We start from the raw sequence: 18,877 nt of genomic DNA, 5'->3' as shown, positions 1-18,877 counted from the left end.
AATCCTAGATGACACACCCTACAAAAAAGAGACGTCTGGAATAGAAACCTGTATGTATATTTGGGGATGATTTTCCACAGTGAATTTTAAATAATTGCATCCAGTTGCTAAGATAGTTCATGCGTTTCATTCCTTAAGGTAAATATGTTAGTTTTGCTGGGGGTGTATTTCTCTAAGTCACCCATTAAAGAAAATAAGACACCTAATTGTCTAGGAAAAAAGCTTCCACTGGTTTCAGTGGGACTGTCCTGATAGGAACGTTGAGAGAAATTTATCACCACAAAAGACCCTGGAAATAAATCACAGAGGAATTTGCTATGTTTTGATTGAGCAATGAGTGCCTGACGATTTTCTGCATTGCAATGTTGTGACAGTGAGGTTCTGGTTCACCCTTCTTTGCCCTTCATGAGATCAACCAGGTTAGTTTACGTGTTTTAGGCTGGATCCATCCCATCATTATTCCACTGATTTCAGACTGTGAATTTCTGAATGGTTCTTCACAGAATCATGGGGCAGAAATCCAACTGTTATGTTATAAATGCCCCTAATAGGAAACATGGCATGACTTTATGAGATGAAGATGAAAATCAAAAGTGAAGCTGAAAATAAACTCATTTATCTTCCTTGCAGTATAAAAAGTTTGAGCTTTTCCCATATCCTGCCCTTCTTCTTTGTCATTCATGAGATCAACCAGAGTCCAAGGCTCTTACCCAACATCACCCTGGGCTACAACATCTATGACAACTTCTTCAGTGCAAGAATAACACACGAGGCCATGATAGACATGCTTTCTACTGGGCAGGAGAATGTCCCAAACTACAGATGTGGAAGACCCAAAAATCTGTTGATGGTGCTGGAAGGGACAGATTCTGAGCTCTTCATACACTTTTCAGCTATGTTGGGCATCTACAAAATCCCACAGGTATCTATGGACGTTGAAGCGAAATCCAGTTTGGAAAGTCTCCAGAGAGTCCAAAAGGTGGCACTAGTGGATATCAAGAAATAAAATGAGCCAGACAACGGAGCTTGAAAGACACTTGGCATAGTATTCATTCCATGATGCATGCAAATTCTTCTTTCTTCACACTTGCATAAGTGGACATATAGTTTCTGAAAAAACCCACTGCTTTCACAGACTTCCCCTTCCTTTGCTATTGAATTGCATTTAGACTAAGGGCTTTTATCCAGGTCTGAGCAGAACGGCTCTCATCCATCCTCTGCATGAAACATTCATCCCCTTTGCCAATCCCTCTCCTGCCCCTTTTCTTTATCTTCCAGGCACTGCAGTCACTTGACTTCCCTCAAAGGAAAGGGTTGACAAAGCAGACTTTCCCCCCTTTTTCCACCACCTCCAAAGGAAACCTCAAAAGAAGTCTAATGGAGGAAGAAGGAGGGAAACTTTGCTGTAAGAGGATCTTTCTCCATTTAAGCTACAGCAAGAAATATGCACATAGCTGACATCTTTTTCTCTTTGCAGTGGAGAAGAAGCATCTGATTTTTGTCCCTAAAAGTAAGAGAATTACTTATCTTTTTTCTTTCACTGTAGATCAATTATGGGGTCATCAGCCACATTCCTGAGCAAAAACAGCATTTCCCTTTTTCTACTGGATGAGTTCAAGGCTTGGCATAGAGAAATTCTCTGCAGTGGGAAAAGGGCCTTAGGTTTAATCACTGAATTTTGTTTCTAAAGACAGGACAATAACCCACCTTTTTTATTTCATTGTAGATTAATTACGGGGTTATCAGTCACATTCCTGAGCATAAAGAGCATTTTCCTTTTTCTACCGGGTGAGTCCAAAACAAGAGCCTCCTCACTTGGCCATTGTCAAGCTGCTCCTGCATTTCCGATGGACGTGGATTGGCCTCGCTGCTCCGGAGAATGAAAGTGGAGAAAAGTTCAGAAGAAACTTTGAGCTTGTGGCTGTCAAGAAAGGGGTTTGCGTTGCCTACTCAGAAAGCCTCCCAGCATTAGATAAAGAGAAAAAGAAGGACTTCCTTTTACAGTTTAGCAACAATGATGTAAAAATTATTGTTTGTCAGTTGGACTTTCAGGCCGCATTAACATTAGTGGTGCTAATACAACAAATTGAAATAGCTAAAAGAACGTTTGGGGAGAAAGTGTGGATTGCAACAACTTTGCCAGACATATCTGTGAGATTTTTTTATCGAATGATGGATCTCCAGCATAAACATCTGTTGTTATCTTTCTTAACTCTGGCAAACAAAAGGACACAAAATTATGATTTTAATTCATATGCCGTTGCTAGTGAGCTGTTTGGGAAGACAGCATTTCAGTGTTCTTCTTCACACCCCGTTCTATCTAAGAAAGTTTGGAAAAGATGCACAGAAACAAAGAACTGGGAAATGCCACCCCACGATGTGGTTGCAAGAATCCTGTCCGAGGATGCCTACAGTATTTCCACTTCAGTCCAGGCTGTGGCCAGAGTCCTCAATGCTGCCTATTCCTCGCACATGAATTGGAGGAGGATCAGGGTTGGAGATCATCTCATACCCCAAGTGATACAGCCATGGCACGTAAGACTTTTCTCTGAATTTCTGCTAATGATCCCCCTTAAATTCCTTAGCATTTTTTAGAAATGGGCAGGGTTAGAATTGGGGTGGGATATTCCCCACAGCAATTGCCCAATTTTTAGTGCTTTTTTTTTTTTTTGGCCAAATGTGGAAGCTTGGAGAGAAAGGAGAGAGAAATTCTGTTGCTAGATCTTTCAAAGTGAACAATTGGGCTGGTTTGGGAAGTTGGGAGAACAAGGAATGAAGAGGCAGGCCCTTTCCCCATTTGCAGAATAAATCAGCATCAGGATGCTACAGTAGCCATCAACTTTCTTGATCATCCAACATTAGCCTGATTTTCCTTCGACACCAGGGAATCTTTTCTCACTTCCTCTCCTGCCTCCTTAAGAGGATGTGAAGCCTATTCATATCCACTTCAGCCTGAAATGGTTAATCTCCCACCCTTGCTGTCCACCTCAATTGCCCTCCACATTCCGCAGCTCTCACTCACAAAAACACAACTTTCATGGGGTGCAGCTGAGGCTGACCTGAGGTTTCTCACTCAAGAGCTGCACATGAGAAGAAGGCAACATGGTGGGGACTAGGTGCAAAAAGAATATTGCCGAGGCTAGTGTCTGACATGGTTAGCTGCAAGTAAGAAAAGGCCCAGAAAACAACTTTCATACATTTCCAAATCCACAAGACTTCTTGTCCATTTCAGGGGCATTCGGTAACACTAGTCAACTTCACTTTCCTGCCAATGTTTGCCCCGATATACAGCACCATGAGATCCTACTCTTAAAACGCAGAAGAAGGACATTTATTCAAAGGTGAAGTGCTGCAAAGGTGAAATGGTACAAATCAGAAATGTCACCAAGGGAGATGTTGAAGCATCCAGATGGTTGGATGTTTCTTTCTATAAAAAGACATGGCCATATGGAAGAGGTGGGGGGCAACAATTACACATTAGAGGGGAGGCAAGAAGATTGAATTCAGAGAAGCATCAAAGGAGACAGAAATCGAGGAGAGGTTGGAAGGGAAATTTTAGTCCAGATGTAGGAAAAATGCCCTAGTGAGATCGCCACCTTGCAAATCACCTGATTATTGGAATCAAAATATGTTTGTGAGTTGACAGGAGCAATTTCATAAAACAGAACATACCAGAGATCTTTTGATAGACAGAAAGGACATTGAGAGTAAATCCTTAACTAGATTTCTCCCAAACATTGGAGAAAGAGAAACTGAGCTGAAGTAGCCCCATTTGGATTTAGGAATGAAATAAGAATGTTGAAGGTACAGGAGTGATTATCCATGTTGTTTCAGCTTCATCCTTTTCTAAGAAACTTCCAGCTTTACAATCTTACTGAGGACGATGTTTATTTGGATGAGAACGGAGATCCTGCTGCTGATTTTGATATCATGGACTGGGCAGTATTTCCCAACAAGTCTGCTGCTGGGCTGAAAGTTGGAAAGATAGAAAGAGAGGCCTCTTCTGAAGTCAAGCTCTCCATCAATGAGAGTGCCATCATATGGCCGACATCATTTCACCAGGTAGCTGAGTCTGCTTGTTTGTGGGTTTTATTATTTTTCTACTCCTGTATAACCCTCTGAGTTTGCAGATTATTAGCCTTGTGACTCTGATCCATGGTCTGTGTTGGAAAAAGGCAGGTGGAAGGAGATGCTGTTGTTTCTCCTGGATCTCGAAAGACCTACTGTTTACAGAGGGAATCCTGGCAGTGATGTGGGGCAGGATGGGAAACCTTGTTCTTGGGTAGCCCATTGCCGCTTGGAGTTGAGATTTCAGACCTATATGTTAGAAGAAGACAGAGACTCAAGGAGAGGTTATGATAGATGTTTTCTAAGGAATTGCAAGGAGAAGGAGAAGCAACCTTATGCTTGTACTGCATTTGTGCGCCTTGAAGGGAGATCAGACTAGGAATCCAATGTCACATGGGTCAGTATTACTTTATTGTAAAGCTATAGTAGCAGAATCCTGTAAGTCTGAATGCACTTCCCCCCTCCTTCACTTTATCTTTGTGAGAACTAGGGAGTGTCTTGTCTAAGACATTTGCATCCATTACAGTTCTCAAAACAGGTATTGTCTGAGATAAGAACCATATTCATTTTTATTAGAGAAATTCTACTCAACGATGACAGTTGTAACTTTCCCCATCCTAATAAGTCCCTCTTAATTTCATTCCATATTTTAAAATAATTATTTTGAAATAACATACAATTCATGTTTGATATAATAATTCTCAAATATATCACTTTTTTCTCAATCTGAAACCCAGTTTTTACAGTTGATTTTGGTCTTCCGTCTTCATATTCTTTGTCAATATCTTTGTTTTCTCCGTCTTAATTTAAAATTCAACCAATGCATCAAATTCCATCATTTTTTCCATTAATATATCTATCCCTTCTAGAAGCCTCTCCAAAATTGAAACCAAGTTATTGGCAAATGCCCTTATTTTATACACTTCCTGTTTAACTTTCACTCCTGCAGTTCTCTCATCTTGTCTTATTTCTGTGTTCAAAACTTTAAGAGCCAGAATGAGTAACAGCAGAAAACGTGGGCATCCATGCCTCATTCCTTTCTGTATCTGAGAGGGCTTAGTCAGTTCCCCGTTCACAATTATTTGTGCCATTTTTGAAGAATAAATCGACCTCACCCATGTAATATTGTTCACTCCAAAATCCATATCTTCCAAAATTTTAAACTTAAAATCCAGTTTAAATTGTCAAAAGCTTTCCCTGCATCAAGGAATATTAAAGCAGCATGTTTTTCATTGTGTAGCTCCAAGTACTCTAATATATTAAGTATTAAGAACATTTGAAATATTATCCCTTAATTCTCTCTTAGGTAAAAGAAACACATTGTAAATCTTGTAAAATGATTTTCAGGCTGTCAGCTAAAATCATTCTGAATATTTTGTAGTCATTGTTCAGCAATGATATTGGTCTATATTTTTTTGGTAAAGTCAAATCTTGGCCTGCTATATTTCCCACTGTTCAGTTATCTGGGATCTTTCTGTATCTAAAACAGAATTCATCATTGTTTGCAAAGGTAGTAAAAACTCATCTTCAAAATATTTATAGGATGAGGCTGATAGTCCATCTGTACCAGGGGTTTTACCTTTACAGGTAGTTCTCGCTTAACAACCGTTCATATAACAATAGTCTGAAATTACATCACTTTCTTAAAGGGTGCCTTAAAGGGTGCCTTACAGAAAAAGTATCTGGCACTATCTCCAGTCTATCAACTTATGTGGCCAAGTGTTATGAAATCCAAAGCATGTCTATTCTCGAAAAAGATCTACATGTGTCCAAGAATAGGTGCATTCTTTAGAATCATTATTTTTATGTTTCCACATCAATTCAAAATTATCCCTCATTTCAAAAAAGAGTTTTGGAAGTTTGTCTTGCATTATTTTAGTCTCTTTTACAGTTATTCTATCTTGTTGTTGGTAGACTACTCCATTCTATTTGCCCATTTTATATGACAACTCCATTAGTTTTCCAATATGACCATTAAAAATGTAACTTTGTTTTCATTTGGGACATAGACCTCCAATAAAAGGACGCGACTCTCATCAATCTCTGCTTGATCAAGAGATAATAAGACCAGAGTTTCATTAATCTCTGCTTGATCATCAGATAATATCATTTATGGTTGGAATTGTGGATTTATATATAATTTTTTTGTTTGTTTGTTTAAAGCAGGTGAAATTCCTCTCCAAAATTTGTATAAACAAATTATTTTTCTTCTTTCTTTCTTGTATGTGTTTCCTGTAAACAAATTACATCCACCTTCAGTTTCTTAAAATAACAAAATAAAAGAGTTGGCGAGTAATTCCAGGCAGCATCATCAGGGGGAAGGGTAGTGCCTCTATCACCCCAGGTACATTGACAGAGCCAGGTCTTTAAGTATTTTTGAAAGCTGGGATGGTAGGGGCCTGCTGTACCTCTGGGGGTAGAATATTCCAAAGGGCAGGGGAAACAGCAGAGAAGGCCCTCTTCCTGGCCCTGACCAGCCAACATAAGATATTCCATGTTGAGTATTTAAACTCCATATTTATTTTCTGAAATTTGAAATCTCTATACCTGTATCACCCAATGTAGTGGTATCTTCTTCAGCTTCTTGTTAGATTTACTGCCTAACTCCTTCCATTTGCATCTCTTGCATCTCCTCCAATTCCACCTTGTGTATTTCCCAAAATTATCTCACCTTTTGAACTGAATTAAGTCAAAATCTCTGCTGCTCAAAAGTCAAAATCACTCCTTCTAATTTATCCTGACTAAATGGTATCTTCTCCTGTTTTAATTTATCAGTCAGGAAGATGTAATCTTTTCTCTTAGACAGGATTCTGATAGGTATTTCTTTAAGCAGGATTACATCTATCTTTAACTTTGGGTTAAAGTATTGTTGTAGAATCTGGTCTCTTGTCCTCTTCTTAACAAAATGCATTAATTTCTGAATTTGCTGTATCTTGTGTTAATTCTGTAGACCTTATCCAATTCTGCTTCCATTTCTTCTTCTTCCCAGTCCAACAATGTTGTAAACATCTGAACTATCCTGTGTCTTATATCTTCCCCAGGTTCTTCTGAGACTGCCCTCAACCTCAGGTAAAATTCCTTCTCTCTCAACTCTAGTAATGCCAAGTTATCAAAGTCTTTTTGCATCTCTTGGTTGATTGCTTCAGTCTTAGTTTCCAAAACTTCTACTTTTTCTTTAATTTGTTGAACCTCACCTTTAAAATGTATTTCAGATTCTTCAAATTCCTTATTCATTCTTTTCTCCAAATTCCTCCTCTATGGGCACTGTCACAGCCATAGCTGAGGCTGTGACAGTCTTTCCAATCTCTTCAAATAGCCTCTCTAAAAACTCAGGTGTGATTCCAGATGGTTTGTCTGTCAGTGATCCGCTCCTCCCTTTTTTCACTGCTTTTTTAGTAGTGGCCATCACTTTCTGTCTTACTTTAATCCAGGCAATATCATCAAAAAGAACCAAATTTACCTATTTTTTCCATTCCTTTCTTGCGTTTCTTAAATCCTGCAGTTTCATGTCCAAAAAGTCCAAAAAGCTCTCCTGGACCCTTTATCTGTTTGAAATTTTATAATCCCAAATTCTTACCATGCTTTTCCTTGCAAGTTATTATTTTTCTAAAGTCCTTATTCTTTTTTGTTAAATTCATTACAGGCCTTGGGAAACCTGACTGGATAGTCCTTTTAAAAAGCCACTCTGAAGATCTCTTTAACATTTAATTAGTTATATTCCAAAGCATTTTGAGAAGTGGGGTTTAAAGAGCCGGTGTCCTTTAAAAGGATCCTAGCCAGAAGGGCTATCAGCCTCTCTTTAATATTGAGGGGATTGTGTGAAAAAATCCTGCTGGAATGGTACTACTTCTTGGGTCTCTGGTGAAGAGGATGATATTGAAAATGAGGCTTTGAAAAGCATCCTTTGACTATATTTTGAAAAGGCCTTGAAAGTGTATCCTTGAATTTTATAAACTGAGCACAGTTAGCATGCAGAATCAGGACATTTGGAAAGGAGAAATTCATAATGACTTTGAGTTAAAAATATTAAAGTCTTAGAAGATCTTCAAACATTGTTAAAGTCAAGAAACAGTTTCAGGGCAAACTCACCTTCTGCTCATTATAAATCTTGCTCTAAGAAAGAGCCAAGAACCCCTGGAAGATAACCCCAACTCTGTGGTGGAGCTTATTCATTAAGGTATTGTGAGATTTGGTTGGATTCAGTTCAGTGCTCTGGGGGAACAATAATGGTGCATAAAGATGGTTTATAACTTTGCACAGTGCATAAAACACATTTGTCATGTTCAAAATACCATGATTATAACAAACCATGGTTTAGCCTGGTTCATCAACCTACAGTGTAACTCATTTCCATTCAGATATGTAATCCCCCTAAGGAAGATATTTTCCCCATTTTCTTTATGTTTAGAAAGTGCCTTTTCCAGATGTACTGAAAGTTGTCTCCCAGGATACACCAAGCTCACGAGAGAGGGAGCACCGGTTTGCTGTTATGACTGTTCTCCATGTACAGAAGGATCCATCTCCATACAGGAAGGTATGTGGCTCAAAAGCAAAGAAGAAGCTCCATCCAAGTCCATACCAGGCCAGACCCTAATTAACTTCCAAGCCCAATGAAGTGTGTGAAATGCTTCCATCTGCTGAGGAAGCCACCATTCTAATCACCTAGTGATCTATTTTTCTTGTAAAATGCTCCAGAAGCCAGACCATACTTTTGGAGGGATCTAGGGGTGTCCCTGACTGTGATAATCTCCCTTCTGGGGGGATTAGTGACACAAATCTTACAACAGAAAGGAGATTCATTTACAGCACATACATTAGAGGAATAAGCAAAACTCAGCACCTAATTAACTACCAGCTAACAGAGACCTAAAGCACACGATCCATCTCTCTGTGCTGGGAAGAAAAGCAGAAAAAGCATTTGAGTTTAGCAGTCTTTTAGATCAAGAGCCATCAGGGTGACAAAGAAGGAGCCCAGAGTAAATCCTTAATGCTCTATCTCCACTCTGATGACTCCTTTTGGTCATTTGGTGAGGATATGCTGAAGATGTATGGTCGAAGGCTTTCATGGCTGGCATACTGGGCAAAGAGAGAACTGCTCCTGTCTGTGCTCCTGCACTCTGAAGATGCCGGTCACAGATGCTGGCAAAACGTTAGGAAACAAAACTTCCAGAACATGGCCACACAGCCCGGAAGAACCACACCAGCCATCAGATGCTGAAGAGTCAATGCCACCCAACTCATGAGTTAGACAGCAATGATTTCTGTTTTTCAGATGCGGCCCGTTGTGAAAAGTGTCCTGATGACCAGCATTCCAATAAGAAGCGAGATCAGTGTGTCCCCAAAGTTATAAGCTTCCTGTCCTATCAAGAAACATTGGGTCTCATCCTGTCTCTCATTGCTTTTTTACTGTCTCTAATCACTGGCTTTGTTCTAGGAATCTTCATCAAGTACCGAGAAACTCCCATAGTCAAAGCCAACAACCGGGACCTCACCTACATTCTCCTGATTGCCCTCCAGCTTTCTTTTTTATCTTCATTTCTATTCATCGGTCGTCCCAAGAAAGTGACCTGCCTTCTTCGACAAACTGCCTTCAGTGTTGTTTTCTCAGTTGCTGTCTCTTCCTTACTTGCCAAGACTGTCATGGTAGTGGTGGCATTTCTGGCCACAAAGCCAGGCAGCTCAATGAGGAAATGGCTGGGGAAGGGTCTGGCAAATTCCATTGTCTTGTCCTGCTCTGGAGTTCAGGTTGGCATCTGCCTTATGTGGCTGGGAATCTCTCCCCCGTTCCCAGATGCCAATCTGCATTCCCAACCAGGACAGATCCTCCTGCAATGCAATGAAGGCTCAGTCACCATGTTCTACTCTGCCCTCAGCTACATGGGCTTTCTGGCTGCCATCTGCTTCTTGGTGGCTTTTCTAGCCCGAAAACTGCCAGGGAGCTTCAATGAAGCCAAGTTGATCACCTTCAGCATGTTGGTTTTCTGCAGCGTTTGGGTGTCCTTTGTCCCCACCTACCTGAGCACCAAAGGGAAATACATGGTGGCTGTGCAGATCTTCTCCATCCTGGCCTCCAGCCTGGGCTTACTGGGCTGCATCTTTATCCCCAAATGCTACATCATTATCCTGAAACCTCACCTGAACACAAAGGAGCATCTGATGATGAAAACTAATGAGACCTCTTAATTTTGGAATCTATTTTTTTCTATAATTTACTTGTAATTTAATATAATATCACTTAGACTTAAAGTCCTTTATACCTGTTCTCAAATTCAAAGTATTTTTTTAGTCAGTAATGGAAGAAATACAGCAGTGTGGTTCTCTATAAGGATATCAGATTAACATGTAATGGATGGCATGAGTGGGGAAGATTCTGGAATGGAAGTTCAAGAAGGACCGGGGAGAGACATTCCAGAGCAAGCCCCTCCTCAGCCCACAACCAGAGTATGGGAAGATGAAGAGGATGAGGCTGACCCCTTCCTAGAGTCTCACGGGGTGTAGCCACTAGTTGCTTTATTATAGGTTTAGTCTGGCGAGATTCTGTCCATTAGGTGCAAGCTAATAAAGAAACTGAACTGTACTGGATTGCCTCATTGTGGTTCTTGGGCTGAACCTGAGATAACAAGAAAAACACTGAGTGGATTACATGGAATTTATTTGAAGAGGAAAAGCAATATTTGCAGTCAGGAGGAGGCGTTAATATGAGTGTCAAACTGATTCACTACCTGGGAATTTAATTAACAAAATTTAATAAAGATTTATTCAAGAATAATTATTCATAGTTGCAGGAAAATACAATGGCAAAAATCTTAAAACAGAAAACATCAGTCCATAAGAGATGATATGGTTGTAGTAAATCTTAAACTATACTATACAACGAGCTGTTTGACTTGAATAACAAATCAGGTTATATGGCCATTCACTAAGATAGCTCTCCCAGAAGGCTTGCATCTTTGGTTAATTACAAACAGAAGCATGCAGTCCATAAGAGATGACTCAATGATAAGTAGCATAGTCCTTCTAAGGGAAAGAGTACCAGGAAGAGATCTCATCCCTACCAGGACAGAGTGGATGTAGATGAGTATGGAGATGGCCTTGAAGGAAATATGTGGTATGCGAGGGAGAGAGAAATGAGTTTGAAAGTGCCCTCTGCACATGGGAAAGGCTGTGCTGAAAATGCTGAATGGGGTGGCTGCAGCCAGGCAGAAAGAGCCATCACCTCCCCACTTCCTGTTACCCTTGTGAGGTAGTCCAGACAAGAAGCACACCCAGAATTACTAGCTTTAATTTTATTATAAGATCACACGAACAGAATCTTGCAAGTGTGAAAGGGCATCTCTCCCCCCTTGCCTTTGCAGTCCCAGAAACTAGGTAGGGTCCCTTTTGAGACATTTATTGTTCCCCTATTCCTCCTGGCTTTACTGTTTTGTGTGCCGCTCAGGGTTGTTGTGATGACATGGGTAGCTATATAGTTTGGGCAGCTCTATATGTCTTAAAACAAAATGAATACAAATAAATAAATTCAAATGCCTAATGTTTATATTAGAAAGAAAGAACATGAGCCATGACCTTTGATATAAATCTCTGGACTTATTTATTTGGTCCCTGCAAAATCGCTCATCTCCCTCTTTGTTAACAGATCCTGTAGACCAACAATTGATTCAGTCTTTTTATCTGTCCAGTGAAAACAGAAACATACTCAATTCTGAACCAAGCCAGTTGATGTGAATATGTCTGTGTATGTGTGTCTGTCTGTCTGTCTGTCTGTCAGTATCTTAAAGGGATATAAGCATGACATAAGTTTCTCTTTTGTTTTCCATTCCTTAAGGATCTGTTCTCCTGAGGTGCATCCTTCAGATCCATGTCTATGTTGATAAATTAATTACAAACATTTGAACGTATCCTGTCCTGCCCAATTGTTTTAGTCAATTGTAAGAGAATCCACATGCAGGAGAAATGGTTCCAGTCCTAAGAATGTGGTACCTGCTTTGCTCTGTGGTTTTTTCACCTGAATTGCCAGAGTTGTCACCATAAACAAAACCTGGGACCTCACATGGGTAAGATGTCCTACAGCAGCATGGAGTCTAGAAAATATTTTGCTAAATCCCCAGTTTGGCAACACATCACACAGTCCACACAGAAGAGAAATTGTACAAATGCATATAGCGTAGGTAATGTCTTCTTCAGGGTTTGAGCTTCTTAGAACAGAGGCAGATCCACACTGGAGAGAGGCCATATTAAAATTCAGAGTGTGGGGAATGCTGAATCACCAATATTTCATGCAGGGAAAAAAAGGTTGAAGAAAAAAGGGAAAATTAAGTTAGCAATTAGTAAATGAAAAGAAGGGCAGAATTCATAAACCTATGTTTCCTTTCTTTTTTCATTTTTTTCACTTTTTTCTTATCTTCTATCTTTTTTTCTTTCATATTTTTTCTTTAATTTTTGTTTAATTTTCCATATTTTTATTGTATTGAACTTTTTTAAAATAAAAAATAGTAAAAAGCAAAAGCTTATTTAGCACTTTTGTACCTACATTGTCAGTTCAGAAGGGCTTGTCCTGGAGGAATTAGAATGTTTCACCTGGGTAGTTATATAATATTCAGTTTTATTAAGATAGCTCAAGTTTGCAGGAAAGTTTCACGTAAAGCAAGAAAGTGCAGGATGCAGGAAGAAAGACACAGAATCCGCTAAGATGAGTAGTAGCTACAGATTTTGAGAAGAGATAAGGAAGTCTTTGAACCTGAAAAACTTGCTAACTGCAGCTTATACTTTACCTAGACTCAGCATCAAAGTGAAGTCAAAGGGAGGATAGAATGGTGGGAATGAACCTAAATTGAGAGGAGTGGGGAGAGCTGGCTCAGGAACGTATTTATTTATTTTATACATTCGATTTGTTCTCTGTCCATCTTCCCCCATTGGGGAACTCTGGGCACCTCACAAAGTATATATAATCCTAACAGTGACTAACAATTCTTACAATTACAAATCTACAATACTATATATTACACTATGTGACCAGCAGGGGTCACTAGGGGGTCATCCGGGATTTTCCTCCTCCATAGATCTTTCTCGCCGCTCGCATTGATCATCGCTCCTGCTGGTTGCATTCGGAGTTCGGTCAGCACCGGTATTTTTCTCCCCCACACAGCACCGCCAGTTCCTCCCGTCTAAACGGGAGTCCCCATTTATCTACTCTCAGATGGAATAGCTTTCGAACTGCTGGGTGAGCAGAAGCTGGGACGAGTGATGGGAGCTCACCCCGTCCCACAGAGCTGGGCCTGAACCGCTGGAGTGCTGACCATTTCTGACCGGCAAACTCCAGTGTCATTAAGCCCTGCGCCACTGCGCCAGTATTGAAAACTGAACTTTGGATGTCACAGTGGGAACGGGGAGAGAGGGAAGGAAGGAAGGAATTTTGAAACTAGCTGGGTGGGCTGAAAGATTACTCATGAACAAGAGATAGAGCCAAGAAGTCACAAGGCTTTGTGCAGAAAACACCAGAGCAACAATTAGCAGCTGAGTCAATGAAAACTGGTGAAGAGATGGAAATTGACCTGCCTGGCAGAGAAAGCATTTGGAGAGATCTAACTGAGATGGAGAAAGATGCTAGGAGAAGAAGGAGAGAAGACACTATTGAAGACCTGACCATGAAGGCAGAAGCAAGCAGCCAGTTCCATGAGACACTGGAAGAGACAACTGAAGGAGCTTGTTTGGGAAGGGAGCAGGCAGGAGAGTCAGTCTGGTTCCTGGACTCTTCAACTTAGCATCATGCGAGGTTTGTATCATACTGTGTCATGTGTCTGTAGAGGGTTTTTAAGGGTCCAAAGTAAAAGCTGCCGAAGGTTCACAATTAGAAGTGGAACATTGTTTTTTTCCTTCATGGATGCCCCGTGGGAGGAATGTCCCACTATAGAGCACCCCTCTCTGCTGATGGAAGAGTGTACTGTATCTTGTATTGTCGAAGGCTTTCACGGCCGGCATACAATGGCTGGTGTGGGTCTTTCGGGCTGTGTGGCCGTGTTCTTGAAGTTTTGTTTCCTAACGTTTCGCCAGCACCTGTGACCAGCATCTTCAGAGAGCAGGAGCACAGACAGGAGCAGTTCTCTCTGTGCCCAGGGTGATGTGACCCTTTTGTGGGTATTTATAGAGATTTGAGGGGGGGGATTGGGGGGGTGGGAGGGGGGGTTGGGTTACTGAGTGGCTTCTTGTTTTGGTGTCAAAAGAACTCAGCTAAACCACCAGGATGCGTGAACATCCTTTTGCAAAGGGATCCCCTCACCGCCGCAGGAGTATACCGCATACCATGCAGTTGCGGGCAAGTATACATCGGGACCACAAAACGCAGCATCCAGACCAGGATAAAAGAACATGAAAGACACTGCAGACTACAGCAACCAGAAAAATCTGCAGTAGCTGAACATGCTCTCAAGCACACTGGACACAAAATCCTATTTGAAAACACAGAGATACTGGACAACACCAACAGCCACTATACCAGGCTATACCGGGAAGCCATTGAGATTCACAAACACCAGCACAGTTTCAATAAAAAAGAGGAGAGTCTAAAAATCAACAAAACCTGGCTACCAGTCCTGAAAAATACAGCCTGCAAAAGGTCAACGAACTCAGCTCAACCACCAGGACATGTGAACAGTTCACACAATGAACTTGCTAATCACCCCCAGGAGCCCCTCGTTAACAATTCAATAGAAGAAAAAACCCTGCCTAATCCCCAGGAAGATACACACAGATTCTGACACCAAAACAAGCAGCCACTCAGTAACCCAACCCCCACCCCCCATCCCCCTTCCCCCCAGATCTCTATAAATACCCACAAAAGGGTCACATCACCCTGGGTACAGAGAGAACTGCTCCTGTCTGTGCTCCTGCTCTCTGAAGATAACGTTAGGAAACAAAACTTCCAGAACACGGCCACACAGCCTGGAAGACCCACACCAGCCATCCTACTGTAACTTGTATCTCAAGAATATCGTGGGGATAGCTAGGCCTTTAGAGGCCTGTTGTCTTCAGCCCCGGAATCCATCATTTTCTTGGACTTTCTCTTTTTGGTAATGTTTTGTATAAATTTTTATGTTTTATGTATTTATATATATTTATTGTTTTAAATGGTTTGTGTGAGCTACCCAGAGTCCCCCATTGGGGGGAGATGGGCAGAGATAAATTTAATAAATAAATAAATAAATAAATAAATAAATAAATAAAATAAAAGTATAAGTTTCTCAAATAAAGGGAATAAAAAGTTTGCTGAGTTGTTTTCTTGATGGAAATTGGAACTATGCCCATGAGTCATGCAGAACTTTTCCTCTCACTCACACCAATAAATGAAGTCACACAGAGAATCAACTGTGATCCCTAAACCCCTGTCTAATTATCAAAAACACAGTGATTTCTTCTTCTTCTTGCACCAAAGCCTATGGGATTCCCTCTACCCCCAGTCATTTTGAAACCAAGGTAGAAATACTTAGTAACTCTCATCAACAGAACTTGACAAATATTTAGTAATTCCTATAAAAACCTGAAAATCTGGTCCATGGGTACCACAAGGGCTACAGAGAGCATCTGTCAGGATTCATGTTGGCAGGGGCTATGCCACTCTGAAATGTAATGCTTCCCATTGCTGATCTGCTGCCAGGCAACATTTCATATCCTCTTGATCAAGTCTGTGCATCTGTGCTCTTTGGTGAGAGAATTTGGCTTCACTTCAACAGCTCTGAGACCACAACAGTGGGGCTGGTCTCTGAGAACAAGAGCAGATCTCCATCATGATATGTGAAATTCTGCTGGTGCTTCTTCTCCTGGTGTCCTATTTTCTTGTGGGACATTGATGACCAAATGTCTGCTGCATGTTCAAAAAGAGGAAGAATACATATTTAATTATTATAAGCCAGGAGACTTCCTGATTAGTGGAATCATATCTACATCTAGCACTATATTTTATCCATATATTTTCTTTAAGCCTCCAGTCAACAAATTTCAAAGGTAATTCCTGACGTGTACTTAGCCCTGGTGATTATTTTTATCCTTTCCATTGTCTTCTTTTTAACAGGGATGGTTTTCCTTTCCTGGTATCTGGTCTCTGTTGATTTTTTTCCTCTTCATTTGTTTTAAGGAAAAGGCTTAAATTTGGGTGTGTGTGTGTGTGTGTCTTGGCACTTCACAAATTAACTCTCTGTGATGCCATCAAATACCCTTTTAGCTGAAGGCAAAGAAGTTTCTTATTCTCTTCAATGTTCTCCATGATGCACTGCTATATATCATCTGTCTATATCAATCTATCTATCATCTTTCTATCTTCCCCAGAAAAGCAAAGGTCACTTCTGGTCAGTGGTTACTTTTATACACCTGGAGGTAGAAATCTGTCACTGATCTGATGAGGTAAATTCTAGGTACCTTATACCAACCTTTATAATCTTATTTTATGTATTTTATTTGCAATATTAAATTAAATTAAACTAATTATTAATTAAATTAAATTAATTATTAATTAAACTAAACTAAACTAATTATTAAATTTAATTAATTAATTATTAATATTAATATTAAATTTAAATTTAAATTAATTTAATTTAATAAATAATTTTATTTGCATCATTGCCAGGCACAAACTGACATTAAAAGTAAAACTTCCTTTCTGAAAAAATAAATGCTTGCAGACAATGAAGAAAGTAACTAAAAATTAAAATCAGTATTAATAGCACAGAACTGCCATGACTATATAGTTATTAATATTGATACATAAGAGAATCACCATCTAGTGTTGAGTATAGTTAAATACTGTAGAATGTTATTCTATTCAATTTTGTATCTGAAAATAATATTAAAAAATAAAAATACAATATTATATCATGACAAAGGAATATTAAGATTGTATGGCACCTTTTATTTCCCAAGTCTCAATAAAGCCAAATAAAAAGACTTGAGACGAGGCTTCTTTAAGATAACAGATGTATTTTGATCAAGACACAGCTGGGTGACCCCAATCAACACATTCAGAAGAGAGGTTGATGAAATCACACCTTACAACACAAACATCAGAGACTTTATAGACATGTAAATCTGTAATCAGATAGTACATCCCCTCACACCCATACAAGGGATTTTTGGGACGGTCTGAGCAAGTGAAAGGTGGTTCTTAGGAAGGTAAACTTAAATGTAACTTATTCTTCTGGTTACCAAGAGAATGGCATACAAGATTTTTCTTATCTCTCTCTCTGGAATGCAGGGCCCCACGACTGTTGCAAACTTGGTAAAACAAACAACTTGTATTCATCTAATTGTTTCTTCGAAGACAATCGGGCATTCAGCAAAGAGATAAGGGGGGAGAAGAAACCAGTGCTCTTTACAAAGCAAAAGCAAGTTAACCCTTTAGAAATAAAATAGAGTGCACTGTTACAGGTATGGTTAAACATTGTGTGAAGCATATATAAAATTGTGTATATATAGAATATAAAATTGTATATATATAGAATATAAAATTGTGTATCAAAATAATGCCCTTCAAGATATAGCAGTAAATAGTATAATGTTAAATGACTAAATAAATAACTAAATACAACTGTGCAGATGTCTGAATGCAGGCTATGTCACAGCTAACAAATTCTTAGATAATTCCTCTTGAATTGTACAAGCTGATGTAGAAAAAGTAGCATCTTTATATGTCACCATCTGAGAACAATAAGAAATAGAAAAACATAAAAGTGATCAGCAAAGCCTGCCAGTCTGGTGAGCCTTGGAGTGATTAGGTTTCTTTGAATCTCTCTATGGAAGACATCACTGAAAAGTTTCAACCTGCCCAGAATCACAGAAGTTTATTCTGGAAGAAGATTCTTTTCTTTTCTTCCATCAAGACAGGCAAAGGAAGAGTGTTACAGTATCTCAAGCTGAAGCACCTTCTAGGTGTGAGAACTTCTAGCAGTCTTAGATGGGGAATAGGACTAAGTAGATCCTTCACTGGTGATAAATAGGGTTATTATTTTTATAGGTCATCAAGTCAGAGTTGACTCTTTGCTATCTGCATAGATTGTTTTTCTCCAGGACGATCTGTTCTTAACCTGGCCTTTTGAGTCAACCTGCCAATTGTCAAATTACTGGCCAGGTGCAAGACAAGAAGTTCTTTTAATTCTTTTTGATCCAGAGACAATGAACACACCAGAAGGTGAGGCGATTTTAAGCTTGATTGTTAACAGATTGCAAACAGATTGAAACAGGAACACAAGAGCATACTATAAAAGCATAACATACCAAGCAAGATGAAAAAGCTGTTCCCCTACTGTTGGGAGCTACCATAAGGCAATAGCAGAGAGACCTCAAGATGGCTTAGATCAGGATTCCTCAACCTCAGCAATTTTAAGATGAGTGGACTTGAATGTCCAGAATTCCCCAGCCAGCCATGCTGGCTGGGGAATTCTGGGAGTTGAAGTCCACCCATCTTAAAGTTGCTGAGGTTATGGAACCCTGGCTTAGATAACACAGTGCCTGGTCCTAACACTTGTGTCCACGCTCCAAAGTCCAGGGGCAATGCCAGGACTTTTCATCAAAGTCTGAAACTGCAATTCCATGACTCTGTTTTGGAGTCAGGGGCTTTGAAAGTGACCTTGACCAGATGCTATACCCACTCATCAAAAAATTCCAGGGCCTGAGAACTGTATTGGTAAGTTAGTGCTTAACCGAAACAATTCTGAGGGTTTTCCTCCTCTCCATGACTTCTAAGTAAAAGTGAAAAACAAGCCAGCTAAATATTATTATGATTCAAAGTGAGTTTTCTTAATTTGTGCAGGAGAAATCAAACTGT

General features: G+C 39.8%; 1 protein-coding gene across 1 annotated transcript; it reads left to right on the top strand.

The window, feature by feature from the left end:
* Positions 1-655: 655 nt before the first annotated feature.
* Positions 656-10,251, top strand: LOC148216823 (vomeronasal type-2 receptor 26-like). Its single transcript, XM_088134810.1, has 4 exons — positions 656-922; positions 5,450-5,454; positions 8,481-8,602; positions 9,341-10,251. Exons 1-4 carry the CDS (start codon positions 776-778, stop codon positions 10,249-10,251), a joined length of 1,185 nt encoding a protein of 394 aa, XP_087990936.1. The 5' UTR covers positions 656-775.
* Positions 10,252-18,877: the final 8,626 nt, after the last annotated feature.

Source organism: Python bivittatus, unplaced genomic scaffold (assembly GCF_059951505.1).
Source record: "Python bivittatus isolate LINGU-HERP-01145 unplaced genomic scaffold, Pbiv_v1 ctg000080_np1212, whole genome shotgun sequence".
Lineage (NCBI taxonomy): Eukaryota > Metazoa > Chordata > Lepidosauria > Squamata > Pythonidae > Python > Python bivittatus.
Note: the sequence above shows the minus strand (reverse complement) of the source record. Positions and strands in the feature narration are given on the sequence as shown.